Source organism: Sceloporus undulatus, chromosome 3, assembly GCF_019175285.1.
Source record: "Sceloporus undulatus isolate JIND9_A2432 ecotype Alabama chromosome 3, SceUnd_v1.1, whole genome shotgun sequence".
NCBI lineage: Eukaryota > Metazoa > Chordata > Lepidosauria > Squamata > Phrynosomatidae > Sceloporus > Sceloporus undulatus.
In genome coordinates this window covers 150,554,707-150,570,595 of record NC_056524.1, presented here as the reverse complement: position 1 = coordinate 150,570,595, position 15,889 = coordinate 150,554,707, and the positions used below count along the sequence as shown (strand labels likewise).

Sequence of the window (15,889 nt, the reverse complement as noted above, 5' to 3'; positions counted from 1 at the left end):
AGGTTCATTTCAATACAATAGAAGCTCAGTTCTCAACTTTACATTAGTAATCGCATTCTTCACCTTGAACAGCTTCTTCATTCTGGAAATTACTTTGGGGGGGGGGAACCCTCTTGTTTATTGTACTACTTTTTTCTTTTCTTTTTCAAAGGAAATACTTTGAATGAAATCCATCTGGTCAGGAAAATGTGTTATCATTTGATGGAGAACATGAGAAAATAGGTAAGGTGCAATGGTAAACTCCACCAGCAGATGTCAGTATAAATCTAGAGCTCATTAGAGGAACAAATACATGGTCTGTTTGTTTTACCTAAGGTTGGAATCAAATTCAAGTACTGTAACAACTGAGTGTATACCTTCAGAAATGGAGGAACTAGCCATTGTGTGAACTAAATGCAGTTCTGTGGTTGCATATGTCCCTCAAGTCTGCTTTTACCTCAACGTGCCCCAGACTCTGAGATTGTAGGGTGCAAAGCTCCTGCGCACTCATTAACTAGATAGATAGATAGATAGATAGATAGATAGATAGCAATCTGGAAGTGCCTGATCTCCAGTCCTACCTATGCTTAGAATGCTTCATCTGACCACTCCTGGTCTTATTTAGTTTATACTTTTGTAGGCCTCCAGAAAATAGCCTCCAAAGTGTTCAAGATGTGCAGAATTAATATAAAGTATATGCTGCCTTTTCTAACATCTCTAAATCCCCCAAATAATTACTCCCTTTAGTAGACCTATCTCAGCAACTACATCACTGTAACCGGCCACTATAAGCATCAAAATTCCAGGATGGACCAACACAACTGAGGTTCCTACACCATTATAGCACTATGATTCCACTTTAATTGCCACAGCAATATCATATGGAATTGAGGGGCCAGCAGTTTAGGGAAGGGCATTTAAAATTCTGGTGTCTCTGACCAAACAACAAACCCCACAAATCCATAGGATGTTGCCATGGAATCATTGTGCTACAACTCTGTTGTGTGAAATGACCCTTATGCAGTTGTATGTAGATAGGATGTCAATGAGCTCATTAATAATGATGTTAGCAACTGCAGGCATTTTGCTTTCTCTCAAGGGGCTTGCTCACGTATTGTCTGGCAACAAAGCTAAAACAGGCGTCATGCTCTACATTGTGGCATAAGGCAGCTACTGCACATTATTCCCACATCCAAAAGAAATTTAAAGGTTCTTTCAACATTGGTGATCATCGTATTGGCACTCTTCTTTGACATAGTACTATCTGCTCATTATCTGCACCTGATTGCTCCAGGGCTTTGTGAGATGATGTTCTTGCCACAAACATGGCATTGGAAAGATTGCAGTCTTAGATGTACAAACCTGCCCTCTCTTTGATGCATTCCTCTCTTGCCTTTGTTCTTAATGAAATGCATGATTGCTGTGAAAGAATCTCCTTTTTACCATCCCAGTTTTTGTTAGAATAAGCAAGCCTTGCAGTCTCCCAAATTGCTATTCCGCACCACTATCTGGATAATTGTTCAGATCAGAAACATGCAGATGTTACTGTTTTAGACTAAAGCTGCCCAACCAGCATAATCATTTTGGTCAAGGATTCTGGGAACTGTAGTCTAAAATAACTTTCCTCAAACACTGAGGCTGACCCTAATAGTGTATCGGCCATGTTGACTGTGCTGAAGCCAGTACATAGCCGAGGATCCTTTCAGATTTGGGCTTCTCTCCACTGCTGCCCCAGCTGCCTTTCACGCTGAAATGTTTGGAAGTCCGCAAGGAGAACACAGATCATGGTTTATAATTAACACAATTAAAAATAGCAATTGAATAAACTGTATGCAGCAAACAGGGCAGTGAGGCTGTTGTGTAACCAACTACTAGCCCAGAAGGAAACGCAAGAAGAGTATCATCTTCTAAAACAGTCAAGGACTGTCAACAGGGAGCAGCTCCCCCAAAAGGCAAGTACCTTTAAGCTTGATGATGGATATCCACTGAATTGAGTGCATGCGTTGGGCAGCTCAATGTTTATTTGCGTGAGCAGTTCAACAACTGCTTCTGAAAGCCATGTTGCGTCCTGGTGTTGTTGTTGTTGTTGTTGTTGTTGTTGTTAGGGATAGGTGTAAAGATCTAAGGGAGGGACTGCCAGTTCTTCCCACTTTGGATGTAGAAAGTACAGTGATCTGGCTATAAGGGTACTTGACCATGTGGAGGAGACCCAAGGCAGGCTATTTAAAGAGTACTGTTTACTTATACATGGAAAGAGAAAGAGAGCAAAGAATGTTGATGAGCTGAGATTTATGTATTTCCTTCTCTACAATAGAACTGGACCAACAATTTTGCATACCTTTCAGTTCCCAATTTTAGTAATGGTTACAACGTACATGTGTACTTGGCAAATCACAGAAGAAATCATGAGTATAGTTCTGTTTCACATCAGGAAAAAGGGCTGAAAACCATTTCTGCAAAGTTGAAAAGCAAAGCAGTAAAATGGTTTCCTAACGGCAATCATGGAGGCGATTGTTGTTGTTGTTGTTGTTGTTGTTGTTGCCTTGGCTGCATTCTATAGAATCCTGGGATTTGTAGTTTCATGACATGTTTTGAATTCTCTTCCAGAACATTTTTGTGCCTCACCAAATGACAAATCACACGATTTTGTAGGATGCAACCATGGCAGTTAAAGTGGAATCACAGTGCTATAATTATATACTGCAGAAGAGACCCTGTGCTGTTACAATGTCAGAGAAAGGTAGGGAAGGCAAGAGGCTGCCATTGAGTGAGCAGCTCAGATCCTGGAGGTGGGCAGAGAAGGAGTGAAAATAGTGAAAGGTCAGGAAAGGACAAAGAAAGGATTTATGTCCTGAGAAGTGGGAAAAGAGGTGGTGCTCAGGAAAAGAAGGTTGCAGCAGAAGCTGCACATCCAGAAGAAGGCAGATATGAGGAATAAAACTAGAGTTATGAATTCAAGAGACGAAAAAGAGGAGAAAGAGAAAGACTGGAGCAGAGAGTCCATAGCACTGCAGGCATGAGTACAGATGATGTTCACGTGTTGATTTGAAACATCACATAGTTTACCACAGTCTTTTAGTATGACGTGAGTTTCAGCACCAGCCATTTTGGGTTGTAAATGTTTTTGAACATTTTGAGATTTTTGTGCTTGAGCTTAAATGTGGCTGTTTATTCTGAATTTAAATATCACAGTTTGACACCCAACTTTTGACATTTTTAGCACTGAGATTTGTAAAGGCAGCTTTCCTGCATGCAAAGCTGACATTTAAGAATCCAAAGGAGAATCATCTCCACCAGTTTGCTTCAGATCTAGATGTTTCTGTGTGTGTGCATGTATGTAGACTTGGAGAGGGAGGGAGATTGAGAGAGAGAGAATTTGAAAAGCTGTATCTCACGGTGACTATACAGGGACAATGTCCCTTGCCGTGAAGCTGAATACATGTCTAGTTAGAAGAAAGCTTAATATGACTTCAGTCTGCAGAACTTTTGGGGAAGAAATGTTCTCTTTTGTAAGCCTGCAAATCCTGTTTTAGGTATGCTGTGGATGTAAACTGACTAAAAATACACAGCGCAGACTAATTTCTGGTAACCTTACCATTGCGTTCTGTGTACATTGATACAAACACCTCAGATTCTCCTCCTTCACTGAGTTAATTAAAACAGTTCTCTTTAGTAAAATATACTGGGGTTTAAAAAGTCACCGTCTGACTACTTAATGCTCCCTGTCTTCATAAAATGTGGTTTTATTCACCTTGCTTCCACCAAAACATTTCAAAGTTTCAGGGTTGAGCTTTTAGAGTGTGCTGGTGATTTTCCTTTTCCAATTCACAGTTTATTTACAGATGCACGTTGAACAGGATATAGCAGGCAGACATCCAAGCAGCTGTTCACCAAACAAAAAGCAAGCAGCCCCTCTCTGATTTCTTTCTCCAAGTGAGTTGGACCAAGTTGAACATGGTTTTTATCTTCCTTCAATATTTTTGAACTGGAAAGCTGTTTCCTTCAGCCCAGACAAAAATCATTTCAAATTGCAGCTGTTAGCTCTTACCAGTCACCAATGACCTCTTCATCAGGGAAATTATTATTTTTTAAAGCTGATTAAGTGAAAGTAACTTCACATATCCAAAATGTAACATTTCAACAGAACTACATTTCTCAGCAATTCACAAGATAGATTTAATGGATCTCACAAGCAGAGTAGCAAACATTCAGGCTCCCTGTCTCCATTGATGACTTTAGGATTTGATCAAAGACCTTACTACTACTGCTTTCCTTCTCACAGCTCAAAATGGCACTCACCATGGACCACCCAGTTCCATAGGCTTGAGTGTGGCAATGCCACACCAGCACTCCCTTTCTTACCCCATAGCTCATGGACACTTTTCATTAGCATTGCTTAAATAAATAGTACACATGTATTGAAGACCTGGAGGAAACACTAATTGTATGCAAGAGACACCAGGTCAGCTCACTGAACTGTCAGGGATAAACAATTACGCATATAGGTCTGGGGAAGAATCAGAGATTGCATACCATCGAACATTTCACAAATTAAAACTGGAGTATAAAGATCCAAGCAACATCAGAGTGTGATCAAACTGGCAAAAGGTTTTAGTGGGAAAGAACACGTAAGCTTAGTCAAAGGAGTTTATCGCATTGCCTTTGCTCCTGCAGTAGACATGGGATGTAACTTTAAGAAAGTGAATTTTATCACATTTTCCCATCGCTGGGAAGTATGCAGCCCATATGCAACCCAGGCTTCTGCTGCAGCTTATCAAGAATGAGAAAATCCAGTGATGGGGAAATGCGGTAAGATCTGTCTACTGGGAAGAGCAAGATTCTGCCCTTTCTCTCCTCTCTCTCCTGCTGTGTTAACTGAGAGCAAACTACTATTGCACTTTGAAGTAAGCTGAGGACAAAGAGGAGAAATGATAGGAGGAGGGAGAAAACAGTTGAAAAAGTGGGATAACAGAGGTTTAATTAGGACTCTCTCTGCTACATCAAAACAACTGGAGGATATATGTTTAGAAATATTACTTTATTGGACTGCAACCCCAAAATCCTACAGATAGCATGGACATTGACCACTGTGGCTGGAGAGGGGAAGATTTTTTTAAGCTATGAGAAGAAAATCCCAAAATTGTCATCTCAGCATCAAACCCACATGCATGGCAATCCTAGATGTTAACAATAAGAAACAGAATGGCTGTAAGGTTATGCAGAATATCTCACTCTCAAAAACTGCAATGAGCAAATCAGAGAACAAGACTTTTAAAAAGGCTTCTATCTTAGCACCTCTCATTTAAGTGGTATCTGGGAGTGCCTCAAGTTTAGTAGGGTTGATTTATCTCGGGGCACCTGCTGATGTCCCATGGAATTGCTGTGTTTCTCCAGGTTTTCAAGCACATGACCAATCTTAAGGCAAGCAGAAACAGATGTACAGAAAGTCTGATTGTTGAATGTAAAGTGGCTTTACATGCTAGACATTCATCTCCACCCATTATCGGCTGATGGCAGGTTTCTGTGGTTTAGTATAACCGTTTCTGTGTATGTTTTGTGCTTCTGCAATGTCCGTGTAGAAAACTGGCAGAAGCAAGGGGAAGAGGGAGAGGGACTGTGAATGCATGCACTTTATAGAGCAAGGCAGGGAGTAGATGCCAGTGTTGCATCTCATGAGCTATCTTGTTGTACAAGCCTTGGTAGCAGTGGCTCAGAGCCAGTGGGGGAAAACACTTTCTGGAGTTGGCAGTGAGCCTCCCACAAGCCTCCCACAGCTATGTGAGAAACTCTCCATGTGTGCTGTAGGTAGGGCCACGTGAGCTGTAAGCTCTACCATGAATGGTAGCAATTGCTGCAGATACTGGGCACGTTTTGCCACATGCTTGACTCTTGAGACATGTTCTAACCACCCACCACACACACACAAATTTCTACATTGGTATATTGCCTATTTAGCAGGGTTTTACCCATATGTTGGACCCATGGCACTCGGGCCTGTTTCTATCATCATGTGATGATGAAACTTGTCTCCCAACCTTTGTTTTCCTATCCCTATGACATCACAAGAACTATGATATCACATGGGTTTCCTCAGACTCTGATTTTGGCCTTAAAATCTCAGGAAGTGAGATGGTGCTGACTTGGCAACCATAAATTGCCCAGTAGGAATATCCAAGGGGAAATAGAATTACAGTGGACCCTTCTTATATGCTTGGGTTTGGTTCCAATATCCCCTGTGGATAACAAAATCCATTGATGCTCAAGTCTCATTAAATATAATGACATAGCAAAATGGTGTCCCTTATAAAAAATGGAAAATCAAGGTTTGAGATTTGAAATTTATACTTTTTTGTAACATTTTCAAACCGTGGATGCTTGAATCTATATATAAAAAATCAGAAGGGCCAACTGTACTACCTTCCATCTTGCATTCATATCTCCATATGTTTCTCCAAGCTGACTGAAAACTGGGCTCTTGCATTTTTAATGGTTGTATGGAAGAGGGAACTTCAGCAAGTGTTGCGTCTTACCTGGTTGTGCGATAAGCAACAGCTGTTGAAAATCCCTCTTCTACACAACCATTAAAAGTGCAAGAGCCTCTCTTCATTTTATTCTTGCAGCCCCAGTTATCACCAAGGACCTTACTGCTATTAATTATATAGCTATATAGCAATGTATAGAAATGAAATCATATTTAAGACCAGAAACTAAAAGGCTTGCTGATAAAAACGACTAGTGGATAAAAAAATCAGTGGCAAGCCGCACAACAGGTTAAAACCTGTCTAAACAAAAGTGAAATGGACCTCTCTAGAAGGAAATTCATATGTCTAGGACCAGCCACAGAGATGAAAGGCCTTTTCTTATTCTGGGTCAAGTAAAAGAACTAGATCAAGTTAAAAACAAGCAAACTGTGCGACAAAGGGCAGAGAGGAAAAAAACAAGGGGGTGTGCTGCACAGTCCCAAAATCTATCAGAAGAAATGAAAAGTGTGTTCAGGGAATGAATCAAAAGATCAGGTCACTTTGAGAACTCTGTTTGTCAACTACAGAATGGACTTCAACCTTCACTGAATTTGGGGGGAGTTACAATGAAAGGTTGGATGAAAGTAAACAGAGTGAAGGCAGTTTTATTACCGGTATTGTTCTCATGCCTAATATTTATATATCTCAAAGTTCCACAGCCTCTTATGTACACCTTTTCAGGATTCATAACAAAGATGTAGGATAGATTATTATTCGCCTATTTCACATAGGATACAGAGGCGGAAGGAGAATGACATTCCTAAGACTCCCTCCGAAGTTTATTACAGATGTGAGATTTTTCACCAAGAATCTTGAACCATTACCCTGCACTATGTTATATCAGCTGAAGTGCTGGATTTCACCTAGGGAGTATAACATTGGCAGGATAGCATGAGCACTAAGCAGGGGGAATTTATCACAGCTCCAGCCAAGACCCAAAGTAAAGCTTCTCTTTATGATGGATTTACAGGCTTTTATATTTTCCCTTAAGCTAGAAAACCTCACTCTTTTATGGTATTTCCTTCTTAGTTCTGTAACTTTCCTTTCCTTTCCTCCACCACCATCAACATCACTAGCACCACCTCAGTTCTGCTCTTTGTTCTACCTTTCCCTTGCTCTCTGTGAAGCAGGAGGAGAAAGCTTAAGTCCCAGGCGTACTTTGAAACACAAGTAATTATGATCTGCATCTGTTAGTATGATCTTGGCTTTGCTAGGTGGAAGGCATGTTGCCATTGCTGTAATAAATTTGCAGCTCCGTTTTCTTGATTTCTTTTCCCCCTGATACTAAGCATTCGTTGTTTCTAATATATTTTTAATCACACAGCCTTAATCGCTGCCACACAAAACCTTCTAGTAAATCTATCTCAAAGGAATGAAATATAAAGGTTTTGAGCAATTATTCAGAGGAAGCAAAAGGAAGAAATCAAATGGCGACTCATTTTTTTCTTTCTCTCTCCCTGTAAGTCTATAGAGAAAGACTGGCTGTGTTTTACAGATTTATAGCAGAGAATGGCTTAACCACAGAGATGGGAATCAAACCAGGAATATTTATATAGCAGATGAATTTCTTTATGTACCATTACTGTACCACAGTTTGAGTACACTCAATTCGTACAAGCATTGTGGGCAACTGTTCAGATGTTGCCTGACAACACTGGTCCAGGTTACCTACTGCTATCCTCTTTGGCAAATACAACTGGTAAGACGATTCATATGACTTTCTGTCGGTTTTGATTGTAGCAGTAAAGGAAACAGAGTACTGAGTTTGGCTCAGTGCAAATGAAATCTCTATTTCTCTGTGATTTCTCCTTCTCTGTGCAAAACTAAAAAAAGCTAAGTCTAAACTGATAATCACAAGCTATCACCTTCCTTTTTAAAAGAAAGGTGACATTCTCATGAGGCAGATGATCAAGCCAAAATATGAGTGAGAGCCAGACAAAGTTGGTGATTGTTAATTGCCATTAAAATGAATTAGATTTTTAAAATTTATTTATGTTTATTTAAAAATAAAAAATGAATGAGATTAAAATCATAGCTGTGTTCTTTCAAATAATAATAATAATAATAATAATAATAATAAATTTTTATTTATATCCCGCCTCTCCAAGGAGATCGAAGCAGCTTAGCAAATACAATTGTCCCTCCATATTCACTAGGGTTAGGGGAACAAGACCCCCGTGAATATGGAAAAAATAACAAAAACACTGTTTTTACCTGAGAGGACACTTCTCTAGGAATCTCTAGGTCCTCCAGTGCAACTCCGTGGTCAATGTTCAACATACACTGACCATAGAATGGCAATGGAGTAGCTACAAATGGTCTTTCAGTGCAGCTTTTAAAGTTGACCACAGAGTTGCACTGGAGAACCTAGACAGTCCTAGAACATATTAATGAAATCCGTGAATAATCAAAGCCGCAAATATCAAAGCCGCAACCACTATATGCAGTCAAAGATATTGTATCCAGTAACTGTCACATTGTCCTGTGTTCCTTGGCAGTTTATTAAGAATTGTTGTTGTTTTTTTAAAAGGTGTCAATATCCTATATCGCTGACTAAGCACTTTATCACACGGGAGGCTAAGTGCCTAAATCCCATGCAGAAATGGGATTTAAATCCTAGAAAAATCCATTTCAAACTCATCGGGGACATTGAGCATTAAAGTGAAAATAGCCCACACATAGAAAGTGAACAAAATCGGCCCCTTTTTACTTTTAGGAGAATCCCAAAAGTAAAAAGCAGCCGATTTTGTCGGCTTTCTGTGCAGGTTATTTTTGCATTAATGCTCAATGCCCCTGATGTCATGTGAAAACATTCCTTCTTTTGAAGGATTTGTCCACTTGCTGTGTGTGTATTAATGTGCGACGTTGTGTGAAAACGATCCTGCTTTTGTGGGATTTTCCAGTTTTAAATCCCGTTTCTGCATGGGATAAACTCTGTGTGATAAATGCCTTAGAAGATTATCACATGAAGACTCACTGTGGTTGAATCACCAGGGAAAGGTTTGGCAAGCGCGCACATCAGTAACCCTTTAACTCTTTCCCAGCATTAGGGAATCGTGAGCTCTCTCTAGCATCTCTGAATCTTTCAGGGAGAGTGACTTTTCTATAAACGGAAATTTTGCATCAATAGAAAAGTCACTCTCCCTGAACGATTCAGAGATGCTAGAAGGAGCTCATGATTCCCTAATGCTGGGAAAGTGTTAAAAGGTTACTGACATGCGCGCTTGCCAAACCTTTCCCTGGTGATTCAACTACAGTGAGTCCTCATGTGATCATCTTTTTAGTTACAAATGAATAATTAAGTAACATATTCTGGCTTGAGCCCCAAAGCTCACTTTAATAACCAGCAGCCACGATGAGCAAAGGAGTTATGTTCAGCTGCCATTCAAGGCTAAATGCGGCTGAAATGCCCACCTTCCTCTTGCTACCAAGCAAGTCTACTACAAGGAATTGTTACATGGGGCCTACTGTGATTATCACAGCCTCACTTGCGGGTTGGAGGAGGATGGAAATGCCATCCCCTTTCTGCCCAGACGGGTAGTTGAACAGATCTCCATCATTTGGTGTGCCTGCTGAGTTTGGAAGGCATTTACAATCATGGCAATATTGAATTTGAAGCATTACCAAATGTGGAGCTGTGATGGATCCATAACTCTAGGTTACAAATCTGGAACTGCAATAGAGTATGCCAGCCAAGATCACAAATCAGACGATTAACAAGCAAAAAACATAGAATCATAGAATCATAGAGTTGGAAGAGACCACTAGGGCCATCCAGTCCAACCCCCTGCCATGCAGGAAATCCAAATCAAAGCATCCCTGACAGATGGCCATCCAGCCTCTGTTTAAAGACCTCCAAGGAAGGAGACTCTATCACCCTCCGAGGGAGTGCATTCCACTGTCGAACAGCCCTTACTGTCAGGAAGTTCCTCCTAATGTTCAGGTGGAATCTCTTTTCCTGTAGCTTGCATCCATTGTTCCGGGTCCTGTTCTCTGGAGCAGCAGAAAACAAGCTTGCTCCCTCTTCAATATGACATCCCTTCAAATATTTAAACAGGGCGATCATATCACCTCTTAACCTTCTTTTCTCCAGGCTAAACATCCCCAGCTCCCTAAGTCGTTCCTCATAGGGCATGGTTTCCAGACCTTTCACCATTTTTGTCGCCCTCCTTTGGACACGCTCCAGTTTCTCAATGTCCTTTCTGAATTGTGGCGCCCAGAACTGGACACAATATTCTAGGTGGGGCCTGACCAGAGCAGAATACAGTGGCACTATTACTTCTCTTGATCTAGACACTATACTTCTATTGATGCAGCCTAAAATAGCATTGGCCTTTTTAGCTGCCGCATCACACTGTTGACTCATGTTCAACTTGTGGTCTACTTGGACTCCTAGATCCCTTTCACACGTAGTTTCATTCAGCCAGGTGTCACCCATCCTATATCTGTGCATTTTATTTTTCCGCCCTAAGTGCAATACCTTACATTTCTCCGTGTTGAATTTCATTTTGTTAGCTTGGGCCCAGCTTTCTAGTCTATTCAGGTCATTTTGAATCTTGATCCTGTCCTCTGGGGTATTAGCTATTCCCCCTAATTTGGTATCATCTGCAAATTTGATAAGTATGCTCCCAATTCTGTCATCCAGGTCATTGATAAAGATGTTGAATAGCACTGGGCCCAGGACAGAGCCCTGTGGGACCCCACTGGTCACTTCTCTTCAGGATGAAAAGGAGCCATTGTTGAGCACCCTTTGGGTTCGGCCGGTCAACCAATTACAGATCCATGTAACAGTTCCTTTGTCTAGCCCACATTTTACAAGCTTGTTTGCAAGAATGTCATGGGGAACCTTGTCAAAGGCCTTACTGAAATCAAGATATACTATATCCACAGCATTCCCTTCATCTATCAAGCTGGTAATTTTATCAAAGAAAGAGATTAGGTTTGTCTGGCATGACTTGTTTCTCTGGAACCCATGTTGACTTTTTGTGATTATGGCATTGCCTTCTAGATGTTCACAGACTCTCTATTTAATGATCTGCTCCAGAATCTTTCCTAGTACTGATGTCAGACTAACTGGACGATAATTGTTGGGATCCTCTTTTTTCCCCTTTTTGAAGATGGGGACGTTTGCCCTCCTCCAGTCTGCTGGGATCTCTCCTGTTTTGCAGGAGTTTTCAAAGATTATTGCCAATGGCTCCGATATTACATTTGCCAGTTCTTTTAATACCCTTGAATGGAGTTCATCTGGTCCCGGAGACTTAAATTCATTTAGATTAACAAGGTGTTCCTCTACTATCTCTTTACTTATTCTGTGCTGAAATTCCCCTATTCTGTCCTCTGCTCCATTATCCTCAGGTTGAGCACCCTTTGCCTTTTCTGAGAAAACTGAGGCAAAGAAGGTGTTGAGTAATTCTGCCTTTTCTCTGTCTTCTGTTAGCATTTTGCCATCTTCTCCACGGAGTGGCCCTACTGTTTCCTTCTTCTTCCTTTTGCTGCGGACATATCCAAAAAAGCCCTTTTTATTGTTCTTAACCTCTCTAGCAAGCCTGAGTTCATTCTGCGCTTTAGCTCTTCTGACTTTACCCCTACACATGCCTGCTATTTCTTTGAATTCCTTTTTTGTGATTTCCCCCTTTTTCCATTTCTTATACATGTTCCATTTCAAACTTAGCTCGTTTGAAAGTTCCTTAGTCATCCATCCTGGTTTCTTGAGACACCTCCCGTTTTTCTTTCTCACTGGAACTGTTTGAAATTGTGCCTTCAATATCAATGTTATTCCCTGAAAACAATTTACAACAGCTGAAGATCTTAATCTGTTTACAAAATAAAGTTAATCACAAAAAGAGTCCATCAAAGAAAGACCTTTGAATTTTGTCCAAACAGACCTCTCCAGTAGTCCCTGTGAGACATCGATGGAGCAACTCTGCTGTCTGCTTGCAGGCTTGATCTGACATGTTCATTTTTCTAGTAAGGCTAGGAAAATTCCAGATTTTACAGTACTATAAATCTATGTTGAAGTTCTTAATTTCCCCTTCACTTGCTGCCAACCACTTGTCTAGCTGCCAGCAAAAGGAAGAAAATAAGTCATTCGGTCTTATAAAAATATTTCATAGGGCTACTAGACCTTGGTCAAATGCAACTGCTGGATTTGTAACTCTCTCAGTGTCATTCTGTGCATCTAGCCAAAATCTTTGTCATATGAATTCCTCAAGGACAAAGTCAGGTCATTTCCCCCTGAATGGCCTCATGACCTAAGATCTCACTATGATGGTTGTGAAGCCATAGGAATAGGCTTTAAAAGGGTTCTGCATGAGATCCAAGGGACAATTTTCTTGCCTTGGAATCCTCTGCTGTCTTTTTTTTTTTTTTTTTTTTACAGTGAGGGCAATACTAAAATCCAAGGATACACTACAGGATATAAATGCACACTGAAAGGTGGGCTCCTACAAACACAATAGGGAATTTCCTTGCTGGAAATTTGATATGGTTGAAAAATGGTCCCTGAAAGCAGAAAGCCTGAAACACTCTGCATGCCAGCTACTAAAATCAGATGTCACTACGTGTCAAATAGTGGTATCAAATAGTCAAAGAAGATACTTGAAGATATTTTGAGAAGAGCTAGAAAAGAAGGATTTAGGGGCCTCATTCCCACTACCTTTTAAACCAAATTGTGAATTGGTTTGAACCAGTTCAAATGACCCTGGTTCCCACTTAATCCGAATCGCTGAAGCAACTCCAAGAGGGGGACCATGTGCTAGACCCATTTAACCCGTGTCTTTTTCACATTGATTTTTCCCCGCTTCTTTTTCAATAAATTGAATCTGCGCAAGTGTGAATCACATGCTGATTGGAATCGATTCAAATTTCCCCTTCGGCCAGCTGAAACCAAATCATTTTGAATCGATTCATTTGTGAATGGGAACCACAAGTGGATTATTTTGGAGGTAGAAAATGCGATCGGGGAAATATAGTGAAAACCACGCTCCGCTGTCGAATCGATCCATCGATTTGGATTACACACTGATTTATCTGTAAGTGGGAATGGAGCCAGGAAATTTATTTTGCTTGACTCTGGGATTATGGTAGTTGCAACCCATTTTGGGACCCATAAAGGAGAAAAGCAGGATATAAAATTGTATATATAAAATAAATAAACAAACAAACAAGTCTAGTCTAGTTTAGTCTGCATTTGCAACTTTTAGGCCTGTTACAGACTGCCAAAATAAAGCTGCTTTGGGTCTCTTTGGAGGTATACTATTGAAATGATACATGGGTCCTAAGAGTCCGGAGGTCGCGCCAATGCCACGCTCCATTCCTAAGCACCGGAGTGCAGCTTTGGTGCAGCTTCCGGATTCTTAGGGTGCATGCATCATTTAAACAGCATACCTCCAAAGAGACCCCAAGCAGCTTTATTTTGGCAGTCTGTAACAGGCCATAGACTCCATTTGTTGATTGTTGCTACTCATCCCATCTATGCCAGCTAGTATTAGCAGCTCAGAGGTGACCAAGGCCCTCTGATTTCCCCCAGACATCTAGTACTGTCTCCTCACACTTCCACAGAAGGACTCAGGCCATTTTCTTTCCCATCACATTGCCCTGATTTCAGTCCCATTTTTTCCTCTCACTTCTCAGATTTCATAATGAATAATGGCCGTGGGAAGAAGCAGGATGAGATTTCATCTGTTTTACTGCATAGTTTAGCTTGCACGACAAGGATGAACTAGCTGATCCCCGGTCCCTCTGTGCTGGCTTGACCTTTGTGCTAATTTGATTGATTATTCTGAGCGCATTATGCTATGCGCAACCATCTTGGCTGCAGCAGGGCTGTATGCTAATGATTTATGGGAGACATCTGGGATTCCATGAGGCAGCATACAGATTGTGTCATTGCTATCCGAGAAGGCTCCATTGATCCATCCCAATGCCCAGCAATGCAAATGAGTGTCAAATTCTAATCAGCTTCAAATTCACCTCCCCCCAGTTGAACAGGTGGCTATGACCATTCTGGAGCTGACCGTATCCTGTACACTAGGAATCAAATCAAAAACAGCTGAAATGCTTTGGTCCTCATCTTCCACCAGCAGAGGCTCTGGATATTGTGTTCCTAACTAACAACACTGAGGAGAGAAGGCAAATCCAGCAGCAGCTTTCTACTCCAGAGGGTGGTGTTTTTCGATATTCCTAAATATATTATAACAACAGTAACGGAAAACATCAAAGGAGTTCTGTGCTTCTATACTTGCAATTGAATTGGGTTCCTATTGCATTCCTCTCCTTGCTGGATTGAAGGGGAAACAGCAAGGTCTTTTACTACTACAATAAGATTTTTGGAACACTGTGTGTGTGTTTCTCTGTGTATATGTGTAACAACAGGATCAGTTATTTTGGATTGGATCCTAACCAACAAAGGTGAACTGGTCAATGGGGTCAAATTAGTGGGATCTTTGGGTAGGAATGACCATGTCCTTTTAGGATTTGTTACACAGAGGAGAAGCCAAATGTAGTCAAACACACACCCTGGACTCCAAGAAAGCTGATTTCAGCAAGCTTAAATAAATACTGGATGAGATGCCATGGTCAAAAATGCTTGAAGGGAAGGTAGCTCATGATGCATGGGGGTGTCTTAAAGGCAAGAGGTTGAAGGCACAGTCTTCCAATGAGAATAACAGTGAGAAGTGTCTAAAGAAACTGAGATGGACTTTTGGATAAGCTGAGATTTAAAAGAGACACGTATAAACGATAGAAGAAGGAAGAAACCACCCAAGATGAATACGAATGAATAAACAATACTTGCAGTGGGAAAGTCAAAAAAGCTGAAGCTTGGAATGAGCTCAGCCTTGCTGGAGAGATTAAAAATAATAAAAAGAGGGGTGTTTTTTTGGGGATATGTTCAGTACAAGAGGAAAAACAAGGAAAGAATAGAGCTACTGTGTAGAGAGGATGGTGAAATGCTAAGAAAGGAGAGAGAGAAGACCAGATAGCTTAATACCTTTTCCCCCTCACTGTTCTCCCAAAAGAAAGACAGTTCTCTAACTGTAAATAGAATAAATCATGTATTATACCCCAGAATAGGTAAAGAGGTAATAAAGGAATATCTGGCTGTTCCAAATCAATTTATGTCTCTAGGATCAGATGAGCTGCATCCAAGACTACTAAAGGAACTTGCAGATATAATTTCAGAGCCACTGTTAATAATTTTTTAGAGTTCTTGAAGAACAGGATAGGTCCCAGCGGATTGGAGAAAGGCAAAATGTTGCCCCCATCTTCAGAAAGGGCAAAAAAGAGGACCCAAGCAACTACTGACCAGACAATTTTCCATCAATACCAGACCAGGAAAGTGCTGTGGATGTAGTTTATCTTCATTTTAGTAAGGATTTTGACAAAGTCTC

At 40.8% G+C, this 15,889-nt stretch overlaps 2 protein-coding genes across 5 annotated transcripts in view; one reads left to right on the top strand and one right to left on the bottom strand.

The window, feature by feature from the left end:
• SAMD8 (sterile alpha motif domain containing 8) overlaps window positions 1–15,889 on the bottom strand; it is a 324,372-nt gene that overhangs the window by 111,564 nt on the left and 196,919 nt on the right. The window lies entirely within an intron of this gene.
• Window positions 1,691–15,889, top strand: part of LOC121926250 (dual specificity protein phosphatase 13-like) — a 33,523-nt gene continuing 19,324 nt past the window's right edge. Inside the window, exons 1-2 of one of the 4 annotated variants that reach the window (XM_042459066.1) lie at window positions 2,768–3,064; window positions 3,811–3,912. Coding sequence is in view for 1 of the 4 variants with exons in the window: in XM_042459064.1 (XP_042314998.1) it covers window positions 3,060–3,064 (5 nt within the window). In the remaining 3 variants the exon portion in view is untranslated. Of the gene's footprint in view, window positions 1,932–2,588; window positions 2,720–2,767; window positions 3,065–3,810; window positions 3,913–15,889 lie in introns of those variants that run through there. The other 3 variants (XM_042459065.1, XM_042459068.1, XM_042459064.1) reach the window with 3 other exon arrangements.